Source organism: Drosophila subobscura, chromosome J (genome assembly GCF_008121235.1).
Source record: "Drosophila subobscura isolate 14011-0131.10 chromosome J, UCBerk_Dsub_1.0, whole genome shotgun sequence".
Lineage (NCBI taxonomy): Eukaryota > Metazoa > Arthropoda > Insecta > Diptera > Drosophilidae > Drosophila > Drosophila subobscura.
The window spans coordinates 11,592,821-11,613,966 of record NC_048532.1 but is presented as its reverse complement, the minus strand read 5'-3'; the positions used below and the strand labels follow the sequence as shown (position 1 = coordinate 11,613,966).

The 21,146-nt window shown below is 42.2% G+C and overlaps 1 protein-coding gene across 2 annotated transcripts; it reads left to right on the top strand.

The window, feature by feature from the left end:
• The first annotated feature begins 218 nt into the window (after nucleotides 1-218).
• Nucleotides 219-20,196, top strand: LOC117894214 (tetraspanin-9). 2 transcript variants are annotated; one of them, XM_034801130.1, is made up of 7 exons: nucleotides 219-391; nucleotides 727-810; nucleotides 14,729-14,843; nucleotides 15,257-15,355; nucleotides 16,493-16,621; nucleotides 18,520-18,879; nucleotides 18,939-20,196. In XM_034801130.1, the coding sequence occupies exons 3-7, from the start codon at nucleotides 14,778-14,780 to the stop codon at nucleotides 19,086-19,088; spliced, it is 804 nt and encodes a 267-aa protein (XP_034657021.1). In that variant the 5' UTR covers nucleotides 219-391; nucleotides 727-810; nucleotides 14,729-14,777; the 3' UTR covers nucleotides 19,089-20,196. The 2 variants fall into 2 exon arrangements, with proteins under 2 accessions (XP_034657021.1, XP_034657022.1); XM_034801131.1 differs by having other exon boundaries at nucleotides 219-462.
• Nucleotides 20,197-21,146: the final 950 nt, after the last annotated feature.

Sequence of the window (21,146 nt, the reverse complement as noted above, 5' to 3'; positions counted from 1 at the left end):
AATTTCAAAATCATAAATCTCTTAAATATGTATATCATAAAGACGAAAGCTTAATTTCAAAATGAGAGTATGTTACCGCCAAACCATCGATATTTTGTTGCTTGGTGCTCCATCCAAAAGAGAGCTCAAAGTTGACGCGCAAAAATGAGTTGGAGAGCGAAATTCAGAAAGCTGGTTTTGAAAGCATTGCTGGTAAAGTTTAGGAAAAAGTCAAACTCGCAAGTCGCAAGCCGCAGTTACAAACGGTGAAAAGTTGAATCAAGAAGTCGAATCGGAGTTTTGAATATCTACCATAAGCCGGAGGAGCCCTGAATCGAGCGTCGTCGCAGTCTGCACTTCTCGTGCCTGGAATCTTTGGAGTCTCAACATACACCAACACACACGCCCTACGGTACGGTTCTTCTCTGCGCGCGTGTGTCTCCTCTCGCCGCGCCCAAGCTTAAGCCCAGGTCCAGGGCATCCGTGCGTCTCTAGCTCGTCTCTGCGTGACTCTGTGTGTGTTTCTCTCTCTCTGTGTGTGTGTGCCTGTGCTACTGATTTTGTGTATAATTTTTTTTGCGCGCGCTCAATCAAAACAGAGCTGTGGTACACTGCCACCCGTTTTATTAAATGCAAATATTAACTGTGAACCTCAGCGTGCACTCTAGGCCTTCCGTTGGCCCAATACCATTAAACAAAAGTGCTTCCACAGTAAAATATCTCTAAAATAATCCAAAATCGTTGCAGTTTGATACATCGACATCGCCTTTTTCGGTGCCAGCTAAATTATTAAACAGCTCGCTCCACAAAGCGTGCCAATACATTTTCCAGGTGAGTTTATACTCCTCTTTTATGAGTGCGCATTTGTCAAAAAAGAAGAAACGACAAAATGTAAAAGAAAGAGCAACGGGACAGAGTGATTGCTACTGTTCGCTCCCACCAACCCCACACAACATCCAGGCCACCCACGCCCTTAGGCCAGGTCCAGGCACAGCCTCAACCCCCGTTTATTCTCTTTTGTTGATACGCACACGCTTTTTGCGTCGTTTGGCTTCTGCTCCACCTCCTATACTTTCTGATTGCTGATGCTGCTGCTGGCCCACCGCCCACCCCTCTCACTCCACTTATGCTTCGGCCCACCCCAACTTCGCACCGCTCCCTGACATGTTTTGTTCTGCTCTGGTCTACTCTGTTCCCTTTTCTCACTTGCTCTCCTTTGGCAACTTCTCCTTTTTTGGTTACCGTTGCTTTAAGGCATCTGTGCCACTTTTCAATTGCGCGGCACTTCTTCTTCATGTTTATCGCCGTGTCCCCTCTCGCTCCCCTACGTAACCTAACTCTCTTCTGCAGTGAAAGATTCCGAGTCATACTTTGCAATTCTGTACGGCTACCTCTCCCGCAGCAGCCACCTCTCCAGCGTTCTTTCTCTTTCTTGTTTTTTTGCTGTACATTTTTGTGCAATTTCTTTACTTCCATTCGCTTTTTGATCTTGAAAACATGCTGAGCGGTCTCTCTCCCCTGCCCTCTCGGCACTCCTCTCTCACGGTCTGACTTCTGTGAGAGCTTTGGACAGGTTGTCTGTTCAGAAAAGAGAGCGGAGCCGAACAAGTTTATCAGGAAAACCAATAAAGCAAGCAGAATTGTTTATTGAAAAGAAGAGAGGGAGAGAGCGAGAGCACAGCAAATCTTGTAATTGATATCGCTCTAAATGGGGAATGGGGGAATGAGGGTACAGAGCTCGACTTCTGGCAAGAGATTTGCAGACTCACTTTTATTCGGTGTTCTTCCATCTGAAATCTGAAAATGTATAATTATTTATGTCTGAAATCTGTTATGGTGGAGTGGATAAATTATAAATACATTACGTGACTGCAAATATCTGATTATCTTTTGATTAGACTTGCAAAATACTCGCATAATCTGTTTTAGTATTGTTTAAACTGGTTTATAAATGACAATATAAAACTGCAAATATTTCAAAGAAAACAAACAAAAGTTTGTAAAGGAAAACCTGATATGGTATATGCATTAAACAATCTATTTGTATACCTATACAATTTCAGCAAAATGAGCAAATTTTATAGATAAACAAACAAATACGAGTACTCGTAGATCCCATTTCGGTTCATATTTCGCAAAAGAATGCTCAAACATTGATTAATCCTTCGTCAAAGTCTATAAATATTTGGGAATAAATTTGTGTCCATGTATAATGGTTCCCTGATTACCCCCTATCCCATTTTTGTTTTAGCGAATTCAGTTTTTCAGAATTACACCCACACCCAAAGAACTGAAAATCTTGGGTCCATTGGGGAGGTGAGGCATCTGGCAATTGAGTAATTGGTTTACCACAGGCTCCATCAAAAGCGTCTATGATGGCAGAGGTAGAGGAAATTAAAAGGCACTCAAAGGCCCATAGCTAACGTGAAACAGGCGTAGATTAAAAAAGTTGTAAACGATGGAAAATTCTGTATTTTACCGGTGCAGAACTTTTGCCAAACTTCTCTTTGAACCCATTTTGGCGCATATCGAAAACGTGACAAAGCGATTCGAACCAGGCTAAATCAGTTAACCAACCCGTTTGGCTGTGTGCCCGCGAACAGAACTTTGTCGAAATTCAAAAGAGTTTGCTCAACTTTCCATTGGGAAACCGCAGGTAGTGGCAGAGGTAGAAACAGCGCCAAATCAAAGGCTAATGCAAAATCAAAACCAAATCCAAACGGCAATAACTCAATTGGCAAATATCCGACTCTTGCACAGAACTCTGTTTGTAAAAGCAATCTCATCAAGCATGAAGCCTATTCTGCCTGCCAAAATGTGCAACATAATTCTATTAGTGGCCTGAAAAGGCCGCTCGCACAAACAGAAGTTTTGTCGTAATATCCGCCTAGAGGGCACAGATAGATCGTATATAGTGCATATAGTGCGAGGTGACGGTTCGGCAAGCATGAAATTCGTTCAAAGGCCACTCAAATAATATTGTGTTCATTCAGATACGAGCATAGTGCTACCAAAACTGGCCCCCTCCGCCCATTTGGGAGTTGTAGATGATGTATTCCTTTGTCACTGCAACTTTTATGTGCCCCGAAATCGCCAAGCTAAACGGCTTTTTCAACGGCCAGCCCTCCAAGGTGAACTGGTAACCCTGTGGACAGGGCCAACAGCACTGGACTCTGCTGTATATCTGTATCTGCATGTATCGCCCTGCCGTATATCTTTGTCTGCATCTGGCCATCTATCCGCTCGGGTTACGTGTTGCGCATGCGTTGTCTCTGCATATTTTATGGTAATTCGAACTTGATCCACTCTCCGCCTTGGACTTTCACACACTATCGCGTGGACTCACGGACATTACCACCCTCAAATGGAGGATTCTTCGGCTTTGATGGAGAGTGGCCTTTCTGGCATTTCTCACAGCAATCTTGGATTACATTGGCTTTCTGCTTGAGGCTCAAATTACAGCCGGGGCAGGTTCACTGCTTCGGTCGGTCAGTTGTTGCGCGTAATTAAAATCGAGCTAGCAATTTTTCTGCTGCTGGTATTAGATCTCTTTGGATGGACCTGACCCGCCCTCTTCTTAGCCACTCTCTCGATTGCAATGCAACTTTCCAGCGGAAACAAATACCTCGAATGTCGGACTGTGATTTGCAGCAATTGTCCAAGCAGCTGTCCATCCGCCCTGGGCACTGTGGGGATAGGCACTTAAAAGCCACGGCCCGGACGACGACTGAGGTATCTTTGCGGCTTTCGACTTGCCTCGCTCTGCCTCTGTCATTGTCTGCCACAATGGTCAAGCCCCATCGCTGTCCCTAGCTCTAGACATTTTGCAAACGTTTCTCTGGCCAATGTAAGCTGTCATTGATTTAAGTTAATTAAAAACGTTAAGCCAACGAACCAGTTGGGGCCTCACACAAAGAGGGGAAATGAAAAACTAATCTAAGAGTAAAACTAGCAAAGGTACAGATCTCACTGTGACAATGATTGAGGAAATCATTGATTGAATTTATTTAAATGGGAGCCAGTGGAAAGTTACATTTGGGTCGGGGGTCGAAGGGAAGTTAGGAAGCAAACCTTTTTTCCTTGACGTTTCATTCGAAGTTTAAATGCTGCTTAACTCCCTGTGGTGACTTTTGGGAAATTCAGCCATTCGTATTATTCAACGAATGTTGCCAAGTACAAGTCCTACTCCCATGAGAAAAGCTTCTTATGTCATGATGTAAACCAAATTTATAATAATCTCAACCTTTTTGAGGGAGTTTTTCACCTTTCCTAGGCACCCTGCAGGTTTCTCCCATACCTTTTCTCCATGTCTTTACCGTCTCTACTTTTCTCCACACATGATTAATGAATCAAACGACTAATAACTGCACGCATTGTTCAGGAAGCCAAAAAAAGGCTAAAAATAGCGCAGAAAAGAGTGGACTGGTAAAGTATTTACTTTCGCAAGCCATGAAAATCTCCAGACAGGCCAGACGGACAGACAGTAACTGTGGTAAACAGCAAAACGATAGTGGATGATGATTATGCAATTGGACATGCGTAACTCTGATTTCTGCTGTCCAACGATGGGCTTAATTGAGGCACCAGCAGAAACTGTGGAAGGGAAAGCGGGAGCGGCCACAGCAATTAACTGGAGGATTGAGATCTCAGCTTCAAGTAATCGTCGGATCGCCCACCAAAATCGGAAGCCACCAATCAACCACCGAGACCCGAAACCCCAAAACATAAACGTATTTATTTGCGTTAACTATTTGTAATTGAAAGACATTTTGAAGAGGCGCTCAAGCTATGTTGGAGCTGTTTATCAGAGCTGTGCTTCGAGCTGCTCTTTAAGTTCATTTTGAAATATTTGTTACTATTTTTTGTCTTTTCTTTTTCTTCGACGTTGAAAAAGAAAACAAAAAGTGAAAGTCCAAATATGCAAGGCAGCAACGTGCTGCTGCAACAATGCATATTAATTTTTTCCTTTTTTACCTTTTGTTTTTGGTTTTTTTTAGTGCCGGCGACAGTCAGACTGTGTGGCACGCCTATGGGGTTTTTGGAATTTTCACGCAGCCTATGCAAAGAGTGGAGCAGGAGAGGCAGAGGAAAGGTGAAGAAAAACGCTTAACACCAAAGCCTGTCCAAGGGGTGCTCTTCCCCTCTGCTGCTGCTGCTGCTGTTGGCCATTGGCCAGCGACTGTTGGCCATTACTTGTGCTCGCATATGTGGCTCTGGCTCTGGCTCTTGCTCTTTCTTGCATACATATTTGCACGCTGATGCAATTTTCGGCTCTTACACACAGCCGGTGGACCCGTCCCAGACAAGTTTACAGAAACAAAGCCCAGCCACAGCAGGTGGCTTTGGGTCCACTGGAGTTGTAGTTGGAGAGCCTCTGTGGAGCCGTACAGAGGGTCTAGTTTGCTTATTTGGTTGGGTTTTATTTGAAATCAAACTGGGGGAAAACTGATTGCATAACTTCGTTTCACTACTAAACTTAAGTTTTCCTTTGAGTGCCAAGAATAACAAAAGAAGTAATTGGAATTCCAGGTAGTTTTGGGGAGGAATAGAAGTAAGCTTAATTGTTTCATCTCTTGAATGCAGTGTTCTTTTTTCTTTCCAAAGGGTCTGAATATAGATAAATATTTTATAAATCTTACTGGCCGTCTTTCTATCCCATATATCAAATCTAGAATATGGCTAGAATCTAATGTTTCCATCGGAGTACACCGTTTACTTGCTTTTGAATTATCCCTAGTGAAAGATCTCGCTGGCATTCTGTTCTCACATTCGGTTCTGGTGAAGGCTTACAGGAAGTTGTTCGTCTCCGTTATTAGATAAGTTGCCCCGCAGTCGGAGCCCAGCCCATTCGGGAGTGGGGAGTAAAAAGGGGTGGCTGTAATTCAAACATCATCAAAAAACTTCCCACATAAATTTAGCCCTGGCTCTGGGTCTGTCTCTGCCGCTGACTCTGTCGCTGTCGCTGGGATGTGCACTTTCGCACCAGAGGGAACGGAGATATTTCATAGTTTCAGCGGCACAGTGGCTGCCGCTTCATTTTCTGCACTTTTTTTGTGCCTGCCGCCTCCCTACCTCCAGTGCGTTGGGAGACATGGCGCATGGCGTGGCATGTGTAGATACATTTTGCTGTGGGTACAACGAAAAAAACTTGCCCCACAGCTGAGTGCTGAATGCATGAAGCTTGCAACATATCGGCATTGCGAGTGTGCATCGATTGCAATTTTTTCGCTCATTGCATTTTGCCAAATGCCAAAATGTGAGTCGATTCAAGTAATTGCCGAATGTACAGCAGAGTAAATATCTTTTCTTTTTGTGGGGAAAAGAGACACCTCACGATGCCTCAAGCGGAGGCGCCTCTACCTCTATGCGACAAAGGAGGTGCCAAAGGTTGTCGAATGTGAAAGTTGAGAGATCTACGGCTGCGGTTGTGAGATGTTAAGCGCATTGAACTTGGCCCCCAAGGGGCACCAAGGCACCCCAAAAGAAAGTTAAGTAATCAGTGGAAGATCGTAAAAACCAACACGAATGCCCCTGCACCAACAACAAAAACCACAACACTGGCACGAATGGCGTGGTGAGTGCTGGCTGCAACTGCCAGTGACTGTCACTGCGCTGTAGACAGCACTGTATCTGACAGATACTTATTCCATTTAGCTGGGAATCCATCCTACTACTTCTACTACGTGTATGGATATGACTGCTTAATATATGATAAAATTAATGTGTGAACGCCATAGCTTTTCCTCTGCCCTCGTAATGCCGCAATTTCACCCCATGACTCGAAATGCAAATGTATCTAAACCGAGCACCTTAGTGCAGGCTCAGAAGAGCCCTCGGGCTAGGTCTCTGCCCCGTCCACACACTCAATCAGTTGCCACATGGCTGACTGGGCTGCGCATCTGTTTGGCTTGTCGCCGTCTGCCCACGCAGCAGGTTTGGGGGGAAACGGGTACACGGGGACTGAGGTTTTTGTGGCAGCCACAAAACTTTAATGGAAATTTATTTGCATCTGTTATGAATTGAAGTGACAGCGGGCGTTGGTTTTTCTCTTGTGGTGTTTTGTGTTGTGTTTCGCTTTGTTTCTCCTCTCAAATACAGGAAATTGTGGCTCCACCACACACACACACACACACAGAAAACACACCACATACACGACGAATGCGTAATCTGTATCAAAATTCACAGACAATGTGGGGATGTGCAGGGTCTTAATTGGAAAACCAGAAAATTTGAAGCTGCATCGAACCCCACACGCACACGTGGGAATTGTCTACAAAGTTGGAAAGTTATATGTAGCAGCAAATTATAAAAATATTTATATGTATATGTGTACATACGAGTATCTGGCACATACTAATTGTGAAATATATGTACGATGTTTCAACACAAAAGAATTTAAAGTCCATTCACTGCACCCGCAAATTAAAACAGAAATAATATCCGATAGGGAAATTCTACTACAGCTTCCAAAACATGTGCAATCTTTTATTTATCAGCCTAATCATCTCAACTCATTAAATTACTGTATAAATTCTAAGTTCTCAAGTTTCCCTTTCTTTTAAGCATTTACCGATGTGAATTCATTTGATATTCAATAGATTGTATAACTCGATTCACCCATCAGTAATCCAGTATATTATGATGGCTATATAAACATCTGACTCTTTTATATTCGATTTGTTTGTTTATCCAACTCTGAATATGCCTCGTTATAATGCTGGACCACCGCATTCATAGACATAATTTAAGGCATTTCATTATTTTATTTTATTGATGAAAAGTGAAATAAGAAAGAGAGGCAGAGAGATAGATGAAGATGAAGCTGCCCCAGCAAACTGCCTGGCGACAGACAAAAGGCAAATCATTTGCCAGTTCGTAATGAGTGAAATAAATGTAAGTGTGTCAGAGCCGTCATTCCAACATTATGACAGTTGGGACAGATAGAGATACATTACTCGACTTGCAGAAACAAGAGCCGAGCCGCAAGTCGCGGAGTCTCGAGTCTCGGACTACGGCCACGGGCATAAAATAAGTGGAGCAATGGGCAATAATAAACCAAAAAGCAAGAGACATTGAACAGAATTCTGGTTCTTTGAGCGTTTCACTTTTCAAGAAAAAGCGTATAATTAAAAAGAAAATAAATACTTCATGAAATGAAAAAGTGGGTAGAACGAGGGCGGGGTTTTATCCACTCAAAATATATGCAAAGTATTCCCCCAATCACCAATTGTTCGCTTCGTTGGTAATTGGGCAAATAGTTTCTTTCTTTCTTTATTTCTTTCTGCTATTTACCTCCTTAAAATTGGGTCATTGTCTCCGTCTGCGGGGGTTCTTTGACGTTTCCACGCTCTGGGCAAACATTTTGTAGGAATAAGCAGAAATTACGACAATGAGGCTTAAAATATTAAGTCTTTAACTCTTTTATTGCTCTTTTCATTCTGGTATTTGCCGGAAGGGTGTACTCGTTTTCAACGAAGCATTTTATCCCCAAGATGAAACATTTTTGCTTGAATAAGATACAAATTTCGATAGTTGGTTTGTTGGAACTCAAAACATTGCGCCTTAGGGAATTTTTACCCAATTCTATGCAGAATTTAATAAAATATTGAATATTCTACCATGGAAACGAATTGTCTGTCAGATTTTCTTGCTTATGTCTTAATGCTTTGTAATGGAATGCTTTTTATCAGCATAGAATTCTGATTCTTTTACTCTGGGTTTCTGTATAAATGAATGGTAGACGCTTTACTATTTATGTTTATACTTTTTGTGCACGTATTTTTAGCTATCCCCATATCACAAAAATCTACAACTAATAGTAACCTTTCATGCCAGCCATAAAAAACTCGTGACAGATGTCTTCTAGTATAATCTCAATAAGATTAGCTTTAGATTAAGTTTTAGACGCTGTTATGTTTGATGTCTGTTCCCCCAAAAGTTCATCAATATTTTGACAGCAGTTTTGGATAAACATCTTTTAACGAATTGAAGTTTTGACATTTTGCTCCCTTCTATTCCATTAAAAGTTTGTTAATCCCATTTGCATATATCCTCCTCTCCTCCTGTTTCTGCCGCTCCGCTTGCGACTCCTGCTTCACCTCCTGCTCTTTCGTAATCAAATCTAGAGTAAATCCATTCAAAAATACAAAAAAAAACGTCACAAAAATGTATCGCATAACTTTGCTAAATGCCCAGACATGTATCTGTATCTGTGACTGCGTCTGCGTCTGCTCCTACTCTTCGGGCCAGGTCTGACTTCGTTTTGGTATGGCTCTGGCTGGTTTTTCTGGCTGACAACCCGGGCTGGGTCCAATTCAGGCTGTGGCTGCTCTCGTAACATGAGTCTCGGGGTCTGCTGCAGGGGCGTTGCTGAGGCTGCTGTCTGCGTTCGCTATTGGCACAAGGCATGGTCCAGCGCACACACGGCACAAACCCGAAGCTGTCAGGTGTTAAATTGGCAAGCCATCAAATGGCTGCAAACATGGCCAACAACAACAAACACCGGGCCCCAGCGACGACGACCATTGACCTAAAAATGCAAAAAAAAAAATAAATAAAAAAGAAGCCAAGTCAGACAAAAGGTGGCTCTAAGGTCTTACAGTCTCCAACTTCCACTCCAACTTCGACTTGGACTCGTGCCGTGGTGTCCACTAATTATGTCAAATTAACGCACTTGTGGATTATATAAGCAAACAAAACAATCTTTCGGTCGGCAAAAGGCAGCCAAAAGTTGAATGACATTACAGGGAAGATAGAGGATTTACAGAGTGAGGCATGCAATGTGCTTTGACACTCAATTAGCTTTTCCGTCATCATCTGATCATAAGTTTTTCATTTAATTAGCCACCCTACACACCCAGAGCTGCTGGATTGTCCTGGACCTGGTCCTGTGCCCAGGGACATTTTCGTGAAATTTTTTCTCTGTTTTTGTGGCTTTATGCAAATTCCAAATATTTGCCGCTCCAAAGGCTAACAAAGTTTTATTTTGGGTCTGGGTTTTGCTTCTTTTTTGCCTTGATTCGCTTTGTATTTGCATTAATTAAGAAAAATTTATAAATAAATTGATTGTGCGGCTCGTGCTACAGCAAACAGCAAAAAATACAGAAAAAACAGCCACAAATTTTGTGTTATATTTTGTACAATGAATGGACTTTAATTCCAGTGGCGGATCAATTCAGGCTTAAAGCATTTTTAATTTGGCAAACGTAAAGAGAGACAATTTTTTGGCATAAAATAAAAAGGTTTCAACAAAGGCCAGTAACTGTTGCAAGGTTTATCCCTGTCCAAAAGTTTCCATATTTTGGGATAATTAAATTGAAATTTCAATCGATTGGAAAATAATGATAAACTTATCGGATGGGTATCCTATTTATGGGATGTAAATTAGAGTAGGGCTAAAGGTTGAAAATATTTTAAATTACTGCTGGATGTATGGCATCTTCACTGTATTTTTATGCCGGGGCCCACTGTGTTTAAATGTCATTCCAACTCGTTTCGCTCAGCTGTTGAAACAAAATTGCCGAATAAATACCAGATTCATGTTGAAATAATGCATGAAATACTCGTCATACCATAAACTAAACGTTGAACAATCATTCTCCTTGGTTATGAGCACATTCCAAGCACATTTCCAGCCAGATTCTCCTCCAATCTGATGAAGGCATTAACATTCCATTCCATTCCATTCCATTTAGTATTCCCATTCAAGTGTACTTGAAGCAGTTCCCACCACCGACTGCAGCAGTAATCCCCGTCGTAAAACCATTTTGATGCCACCATTCCAAAATCCTCTCATATGCATGCCACAATCAGTGGAGGGCTGGGGCTGGGGCTGGGGAGACCACCCACCTGCATTTAAGTACTACATGGAGCAGTTAGGAGAGAGAGGGAGAGGGGTGACCCAATTGGGGCTTATTACTCCATTATTTAATTACTTGAGAGATGGGAAGAGAGCCGAAGAAATAGAGGAAGCTGCAGATAAAGATACCACGAGATGAAGATGCAGAATGGATGGATGGGGGATGGTGTGTGGAGAATTTCTCACGCTTTGACAGATTGAAATGTGTGGCTCTGTGGCGATTCTGCGGTTCTGCGGCTGTTCTATGCCACTTTTGGTTTCGAGCGTGATGATTGCTTTTAGCCATGATTGTTGTTCTCATGTTATTACCATTTTCCAGCCACGTCTCACAAACCAAATTGGAGTGCACGAGAGAAGCCAGAGAGTGTGTCGGGGGGCAAGGCACGGGGTAGACAGAGTAGAAGTAGAAAGCATTGACTGGCCATAAATAAAATTTCTAAAATTCTTGGCAACGAAACGTGACAAGTACGGAATCCGAATACACATGTGAGAGTGAGTTGCAGTGGGGGCGGGGGATTCCGAGAGTCAAGAGGGAAAACCTTTCCCTTCAAACCCCTCAATGAAGCTCTTTTCTTTGTATCTTTAGATTGCCTTTCAACTCTTTTTCATTTTAGTTCGTTTTTTCATACTTTTTCCTTAATTAATACCGAGTTACGGTTTTCTTTAACCCATTTCTGGATGCTGGTAGTACCAGCACAATTGACAGCGGCTCGCTGGAGTTTCCTTTTTGTGGCGGAAAACTCTCTCGAAGCAAAACAAAACAAAAATCTGCATTGCCTGAGAGCAGTAGGAGACTTTCTATTGTTCGAAAAATTAATGCATGTTCAGGCATTTAATTACGCAAATAATAAACAAAAGCGAAAACCAAATGGAAGCCAGCCAGCTTTTGTGATGCCTATAAATTTGTAATTTATTATGAGGTTTGATTGTTGTAGTTTTTTTTGTTTGCTGGTTCACTTTTTGATGCTGTCTGAGGATTTAATTACAGCTGAAATAAGCTTCAATTGAGATGGGGCCGATCTCTTGTGGTTTTTGCGAACTTAGCATTGTACAGTGCGACTTTATCCGAGTTGTCTTTCTTGTTTTTTGCAGACTCCACTGTAGATTATCCACTTTTGATGTTGACACAATCTGATATTTGAGCTTGCCATATTTTAGTACATAAGTAGTACCTGCACACACTTCGGATCTTTCAATTTTTTGTTTGAGTTTGAGATTGAAGATTGTGCTCGTATGAGAATGATGATGATGCTGCTTCTGAGACGCTGAACAGGCTGAATTTTTGCCAATATTTTCCTTGCCCTCCCCCGCCATCCAAAAGTTAATTAGAAGATTTTCCAGAACAGCGTAGGAGCATATGTAAATGTATGTATGTATGCGTGTTGGTGTGTACTTTGCCCTTTACCAGTTCATAAATGTATGTGTGCTAATGGTAAGCTTTTCAATTTTATATGGGCTTAAGGGCCCCCAGCAGCAGCAGCCTCCCTCTCAGTGGGAGCTCTGTGGGAGAGCTTTCCCCATTCAGCCAGAACGGTAATTAAAGCTTCGAAGCTGAGCTGCTTCTGCATAAGTGAATAGATTTGAGGTAAAAGTTGAAAGCATTTGTGGCTATCCGATGAGAACCGGTGGGGATTTAAGTGAGCAAATGGGGAAATCCATTAGGTAAATATAAGATGGAAGTAAATAGATTTTTTAAGTGAAAAAACGAAAGGTTAACAAAATATTTAGACTGATAAAATATAGCACTGACATTTGCGGAGTTGATTTGAACTTTAACATCCACTCCGAATTAATTTATTGATGCAAAATCTGCATAATCTATTCAAAATTCACAATAATTATAGTCGTATCTATGTACAATAGTTAGAAATAGCCGACCTATCCCATACTTGAAATTCAATGTCAGAGGCCGTTATGCAGGAAAGCAATCATCATGCACATCCGTTTAGAAAATGTTCAACGTCGAGTAAGTACTTTTGCTATCAGCAGGTACATTTCAAGTAAATTAAAGCTGAAACGTCGTCAAAGTTTCTGAAACAATGGAAAAAGCAATTAAAAATGTGTTGATAAACTTTGTGTTAGGTTGGAAAAGTGGAAAAGGCAGTTACTGGGGAGAGTGGAAAGTGCTGGGAGAGGCTGCCTCGCTCCACGAAGCAGGGACAACCGTGAAGGTACGACTTACACATGTAGGGATCATCCCACCAGAAAGCCCTTTGGAAACATACCTTTTGCACTTATGCTTATCCTTAAGTGTGTGTGTGTGTGCGTACACAATTACATCTCTGCGAAAACATCATTAGTGCTGGGGAAGGGTAAGAACGAGAGGTAAAAAACTGCTGCTTTTACTTGCCTCAAAGGATGCACGTAACAAAAATACATACATACATGAGGAAAGGCTGCTAGAATTCAGGGTCCAAAGTTTTGATACCCTTGCAAAGAGGTGTGCAGTTCACACACAGGTTAAAATAATAATGCTCGCCATGCCAGGGTATCAAAAAAAATAATAAAAGAATCAGCACAAAATATTGGCAAGGAAAATGTTTGCCCGCCGCTACTTGGCAACAGCATCAAAACAGGCAACAGCATCAAAACAGGCAACAGAAGTAGCAGCAGCCTGCACGAGGGGCTTGGCAGAGGGAGACACGGGGAAGAGTTAGAACCAGAGCAGAGGCTGGGCCGCGCTGAGCCAGAGTCAGAGCCGCGGTAGAGACAGCGGCAGAGCCCAGGCAGAGTGTTCTACTTTTTCAAACTTCAATAGCTCGTGACATTGTTTGTGTAGATGGCTGTGTGTATGTACATATGTACGAATGTATATTTACCAAAATAACACACACACAGACGCACATTTAAGCTGAATGCAGAGCAAAGCTTGAAGCAGAGAGCCAACAACAACAACAACAGTTAAAGCCAGCTGCCAACAGCGACAGTGGCAGAGCCAGCAGCAGTGGGCAGAGGTTTTAGCAGAATCATCTGAAAAGAAAAGTGCTCAGAGAGTGAGAAATTGGGAGAGAGAGAGATAGAGGGGAACAAATGAGAGCTGCTAATGAGAAAGTTCACTTGGAGCAAGCAGGACAGCACTAGCAGTGGCATTTTAAGCGGGAGTAATAGTGTGAGCTTAAAATTGAGAGATTCCCCCCCTGACTCAATGAATTAATGACCGAATGACTGACTGAGTGAATGAGTGAATGAATAAACGAGCCTGTAATTTTGTCGAGTAATTTTTTGCTCCGCTTTGAACGCCTGTGCATGTCAGCTAGAAATTAAATATCGTATCTTGTTTGTTTTATTTTATGACAATATGCGGCTGCGGAGAAAATGTAACTACTAAGTCAGTGTTTATTTGGATGATGTTTTTTGTCTTTTTATTTGCAATTAAAAACAACTCTTAAGTCAGGTAGTCAGCAGCAGCGCACCATTAAAATTAAAAACTAAGAGTACGGATAGATTCTAGTGGGAATAAATGTATGGAATCTATGCACCATAAAAGGTGTATACATACATATGTATGTTGTATGCCCTTAACCAAACTCCACCCCAACTCCATTTAGGGCATTCAGCAGTCAGTGCCTCGCTGCCGCCTTGGCCATTTCCTGTTTTGGAGTCATTCACTAATTTTCAACGGCCGTTTCACATGTTAATTTGTTAGGCACGGGGCACGTACACATTTACATTCTTCATACATGGACGATAACGAATGCAACATGCCTTGAAGTAATTTTCCCGTGTATTTCTATTTCTGAGTATTCTTTTGGGACTTTTGAGTATGTGGCTGTGATTTTTTTTCTGACACTTTCTCTATGTCACACTTGAAACTTAATTAACTAAAATTGCTTTTAATTCAATTAGAAACTATGCCTTTAACTGTGGAATTTCTTTTGTTTGTCATTGCAGTCGAGAGCTCGAGTGAGGAAACAGCCGCAAGATTTCGAAAACAACGAAAATGGTCTTTGACTGCGTGGTCTGGTGTGCAAAGTATTTGCTTTGCATATTCAATTTTATATTTTTCGTAAGTATTAACCGATTTCACAGGTTAAATTGTAATGGCAATTGCAATTTATACGCCTCATAGACAGGTTCGTCCCCTCTTCATACCTCGCATACCATCCCAAAGCATTCCATCCCATAGCCAATGCCAATGGTTGGAGCAACTCAATCAAGCAAATCTCTGGTGCGCGCATGCGCTGGTGCTTTTTACAGCGGTTCAATGACTCTCTAACATCGTCATCATCATCATCGTTGTCAGCGTCAGCGTCAGCATTTTCAAATGCAATCAACAACATAATAATCATAATCATTCACCACTGAGTTTGCATGTTTCCTTCGCCTATATGTTTTATGTTTTCCACACACACTCACACCTATACACAAAATACTGTCTTGTATCTTATATCTACATTGCCATTGCCTTTTTTGTTGCAGGTGCTAGGCACAATTATATTCGGAGTCGGACTATGGCTGGCCGTGGACAAGCACTCGCTGATTGCTCTTCTCAAGCTGGTCGAGAGCGAGCGCATCGAGGTAAGACCCCCTTCCATCTACACTGCTGTTCCCCCTCCCCCATCCGAGTGAAAGTGTTGCCTCGGAAGACAACCCCCCTGCCCATCCAATTATAACGCCATTTATACTCGTACGTAACCCACCCATCGATGCAAGTTATTCGAATGTCAAGTGCAGGGAAAATCCACCCCCAATCAACCTACCGTGCCGGACTGACCACAAGAAACGAATGTTCGTCGATTATTAAAAAGCATTATAATTATAGAATAAACATGGTGGTGGTGGGGGGGAACCCATTACCCCCTGGTCGGAGTAAATAAGGACAGAAACCACTGCTCAAAGTGCACGATGCACTGCGCGATGACAAACAAACAAAAAGGGGGCGCTTTTTTGTACTGATTATAATTGGAGCGATATTCGATTTTTTGGGGAACTTGCCCCCGTTAAAGCTACTGAAATAAAAGTATATTTGGTTCAAGAACATAAATAGGAGAAGTAACCAATACCAATAGGTAAATAAAAATAATGAAAATGGCTTAAAAAGCAAAGAATGTTTATGCATTATGTCTCCCTTCCCATCAGAGACTCAAATATTCGATCTAATTCGTTTTGATTGTGAAACTGTTTAACAACCCCATGCCAACCCTACTATAAACTCCTCCTCTATTATTAGTTCAGCTCTAGCAGAAAACTCCGCCCTTAGCACTGACACGTATGACAAATTCTATGCAAAAAAAGTGGCATGTTCAGAGTTAACTAAAAATTTATTTTATCTGACTGGGACACAAAGGGTTTTGCGCTTTTAAAAACGAAAATTACATGTCCCTCCACACGGAGGCTAATTGCGGGGTCATCTAGGATAGAACGCGGAGAAAATAATGGTGAAACTTTAGCAGGAAATATATCTTTCGCTCTTCCATGTTTTGGAGTTTGGTCAATGAACCTTCCTTCAGTCGGTGGTGTCCCTTTCCCTGTAGGAGCATTCTTCTGGTGGCTACGAGACAATTGGCGGAAACAATTTTATAATTCAATTATACGAATGGGAAACGACAACAATTTTTGGACAGTTCAAAGGCTAATTACGTATACGCAGGGTGGAGAGCATCTGCAATTATTTCCCCATCTATTTATGGCTTTTTGTTCGTACATCTTTTGTAGCAATTTACACAGACGCAGGTCATAGAGCAGCTGGCCTATGTGCTGATCGTCATCGGAGCCGTAATGTTCTTCATGAGCTTTTTGGGCTATCTGGGGGCCATGCGCGAGTCTCGCTGTCTGCTGTCAACGGTAAGTGATCGAATAGTTATTGAATATTTCAACATATGCACAGTACGTTTCATAGATTATAAGATAAGTCTAAGTAAAAGAGGGTAGAGATACCATTTGATGATCATTTTTATAACGATTCTTACAATTCCAATGTTAAATTTGAGTTATTTGAATCCGAAGTTATGAAAGAACTTGCGAAATTGCACATATTCTTATTGTACGCACTGTACATGTGTGTACACTTAATGTATGCATTTTCCCCCTTCCAATCAATGAGTCCAATCAGAGTTTTACCGGCTTGCATCATCGACTCTACGGAATACTCGAATATTGTGATGTGAGTCAAGCAACGACTGTGACTGCGGCAGGAATATTCGTACAGATATAATGACAGACGCCAACAGATGCCACAGCTCCCAGAGAGAGATTCAAGATTCAAGATTGTTTGCATATTTCACAGATATTTTTCATTTATTGTGCAGTGGGGGATTTTCACGGAAAACCATGATGCTTGTTGAGAGAAAGTTGCGCACATACAATAGCTGGACATTTCAACAATAAACTCGCACATATACATATATTTATTACATGACGGGCGGGAATACATGTACAAAACCGTATATATAAATATGTATGTACAATATATCGTGAGGCGAAACATGTTTGAACGATTGGTTAGGTATCGTGAGGCGACCCTCAGGTACAACTGTGTATATCTGTGTGTCTGCGCGAGCATTGACAAGCCCTTCACTTGGCCCCGTCTGTGGATGGAATTGTAATTTCACTGTGGCTTAGAAGATAATTTACATTTTTCCAGTGGCCAAGCCAAGGGGCCGCTGACTGAGGGCCAGCCACAGCCACTTTCTATAGCCGAGAGTACTCCACTCGATTGCTGTCATTAATAAACTGTTTTATCACATTCAGCTGCATTATTTACACACCCCATCAGAGGTGGGCCGGGCCCACATTGCGGGGCTTGGCAGCGCTTAATTGCTACGACAGCTACAGACAGGTGAATCCAATTTACCTTTGAGAGGGAGATACTCGTACATAATCAAGAGAGGCGGGGGAAAGATGAGAGAGGAGAGGTTAAGAGCCATGTGATTTGCGCTTGCGCACCGATGCCGAACACGCGACCTGCATGCGACCCCCTCTTGGGCTTTCGGGCTCTGAGCACCATTTTGCAGTCAATTTAAAGACAAGGTCGCTCGTACAACGCATCCCAAGGCCGGGCTCTAGCTCTTGGCATGGCTAACATGTCTTGGCTTTGATTTTTGTTTTGCCTAAAAGGTTGCAAATAGTTTAGATACTCATGCTTTCGAATTGGTAGGCAAAGCAAAGCGTGTAAATTAGCCCTCTCTGTAGGCCATTATTCATTCAGCGTCGGCTTGCATGTGTATCTGTATCTGTATCTGACAGATACATTTGCTACCAGGCAGCAGCTGCCATTTGGTTGGACGCCCAACACCCACACTGCGCTCAACTCAACATAAATGAAATGCTGCGAGGCGTAACAGCCGCAACAACTAAAAAAGCCAAAACCATGCATACTCGTACTCGTATCAGGCCAACGCATCAGGCCACAGCCACAGAACCAGCAACAACGACAATGTATGGCGACTACATTAGCCAAGAGCCTGGGCAGAGAAGAAGCAGGAATGGAAAACCGCAAAAGCTTTTCAAAACATGCAACAAAGCATTGGGGGGTGGGTTTATATGACCTTCAGCATTTCAGCTGAATGCTGGATGTGGATGTGGGGCCCTCAAGGGCCGTGCATAGCATCCGTGCTGCTGCAGCACATTAAGCTCAGGGTTAAATGCATAGATTTTTCTGCAGCCCAACAAATTGGGTCAACAGAGGCGTTATACTCCATGAATAAAGCATTTCCATTTACCACACTCTTTTCCTCTTACAGTATGCAACCTTTTTGATTCTACTGCTGGTGGCTGGAATCGTTGCCGGAGGTCTGGCTGCCTTCTACAAGGAAAAAGTTAGGGCCGAGAGCAAAAACTTCTTGCAGACGACCATAACCAGCTACACGCTGGGCGAGAATGTGGACGCCAGTTCTCTGATGTGGAACCAGCTGATGAGCAACTTTGGCTGCTGCGGCGTCACCGACTACCACGACTTTGATGCCTCGCAGGCGTGGCAGAACAGCAAGGGAAATCGCACCATACCAGAGGCCTGCTGTGTCCTCAAGGATGTGGCCGATTTGGTGCCCCGCGACGAGGACTGTGTAACCAATCCCAGCGACAGCAACAGTTTCTACAAAAAGGTAAGCACTTTCAAGAGATGGTATACCAAAGATCTAATGCCTATTTCTCTACACTGCAGGGCTGCTATGAGGTGTTCACCGAGTGGTTGATTGGACAGCGCGAGTTGATCATCATCGTGATTGGTGTGGGCATTGTGCATCTGGTCCTGATCATCCTGGCCTTCTCCCTCTGCAAGGCCTTCGCCAAGTACAACGACATGCGTCTGTAAGTCGATCGTGGGCAGACGATGTGAGAGCTTTCAGCAGCCAAGAAGAAACGTAGCTAACCCAGGCAAGCTAAATAACCCTAGGAACCAGAGAAAAGAGCCAAAACAACAGCCAGACAGTGAAGAGCGATCCCTAACAACACCAACCAACACCCTACTGAACTCCGAACAGCGAACACCACGACGTGCTCAAGAGGAAACCACAAACCACAAAAGATTCTGCATTTGCCGCACATGGAACGGGACAAACACACGAAAACAGAAGACATAATACACAGATTATTTCAGCTCTACTCTAACGTTAAGCTAAGATCGTAACCAGCATAATCCATTTACAGATACTATTCAAGAATATCTTAGAGAAATGTTGCTCAAAGTTTAGCCACCCGACAAACAGACAGCGTGACGGGAGGACAGCAGGAGGAGAGCCGCAGGTTTTACAATACGCAAGACACTTACATGGAATATTTATTTGTAAATCTGTTTTGATAGCAGCCTTAGTTCTTAAGTAGTTGTCTACAATATACAATATACATATACATATATTGTAATGTAACTGATTTGTCGTAGTCTTTTAACATTTTGTTATGTTATCGAAAACCACTCAAAAACATCACAGGTTCGTACCGTACCACACACAAATTTTTGAGATCGAACGAAGTACGATAAGGAATCAATTTTTAAATGTAATTTTTAACGGGGCTAACCGAACAGTAGTTTGTTTTGAGAGGAGCCACCCGCGAGAGCATTAAATACTTGCATATAAAAATATTGATTGACATTGTACTAGTATGTGTATTAGTTGTTAAGTCTCTAACATTAAGTTGTAATTTTAGTTGTTTTTGCTATGGCTATCTTCGAGTTTTTAACTATACCAGCGGGAACACGGCGACGTCGTGCTCCCTCCGGGCCCCTTTTGTTAAAAATGAATGTTGTACATTTCTGAATTCTATATATATACATATACTATACTATATCTATTATTAATGCATATTATATACACGTATGTCTGTAGTTTACTTAATGTACTTTTTGGAAACCAGCGCAATGAAAACCAGAAAAACGAAAACGTAACAACAACCAATGATAAATCTCCCTTGAAAACACAAGAAAAGAAAAAAAACACACAACTAAAATGTACATTTCTGAACGTGAAAGAGTAATTCAAAATAAATAAAGAAATTTAAAATTTTGTAGTTTTTTTTACACAGTGGCGCTGCAACCCTGAGCGGTAAATTCTCAAACTAGATGGCGCCCCCGAGATCATGACGGCCATTTCTGGAACTAAAAACCTTGCACAGTGGCGCCCCCGCAACCAAAACGGAAATTTCTGCAACTAAATTGTTATATATTGGGACGCAGGTTAAGAATTTTAAATATACATAGGTAAAAACATCCTTAAAATGGCATTATCCTTAATATCCTTGCATCCGAAGTGATTGCAAGCGGTCCAGGATATTGCCCCGATCACGAGGAGGTATAGCTTGTCCTGATCCGACAGGACATAGCCAAGCTATGACGTTGTAGGGATTTTATTTAAAACATCCTTAAAATGCCATTATCCTTAAGGTCCTTACACCCGAAAGGATTGAAAACGATAAAGGACATTCGCCTGATCACGAGGAGGTGTGGCATGTCCTGATCGGACCCCAAATTAAGAAGAAAACAACAAAAAATGTCCCGTGGAACTCCGAAATGGTGCATACCTTTAATGACTTGAGATTCAAAAAAAACCGCCCAGTTTCATAGCAGCCAGCTCTTGTTACTATTGAAAAAATAAAAACCAGCTACCTTCTGCTGATTTATGTTCGCCTGGTACTCGGTCCTAAATTTTTCCAGTTTTCGGCCATTTGAGCGAGGCAATTTCAAAAGTTCACAGTGGCGCCCCAACACAGAGCGGCCAGGTCTTGAACTACACTATTTTAGTTCCAGAAGTGGCCGTCATGATAGTGGGGGCGCCACTGTGCAAAGAGGTGGTTGTTGTACAACAAACACTTTCTTGTTGTACAACAACAACAACATAAATTGACAACAACAACAGGACATTTTTGTTTTGTTGTT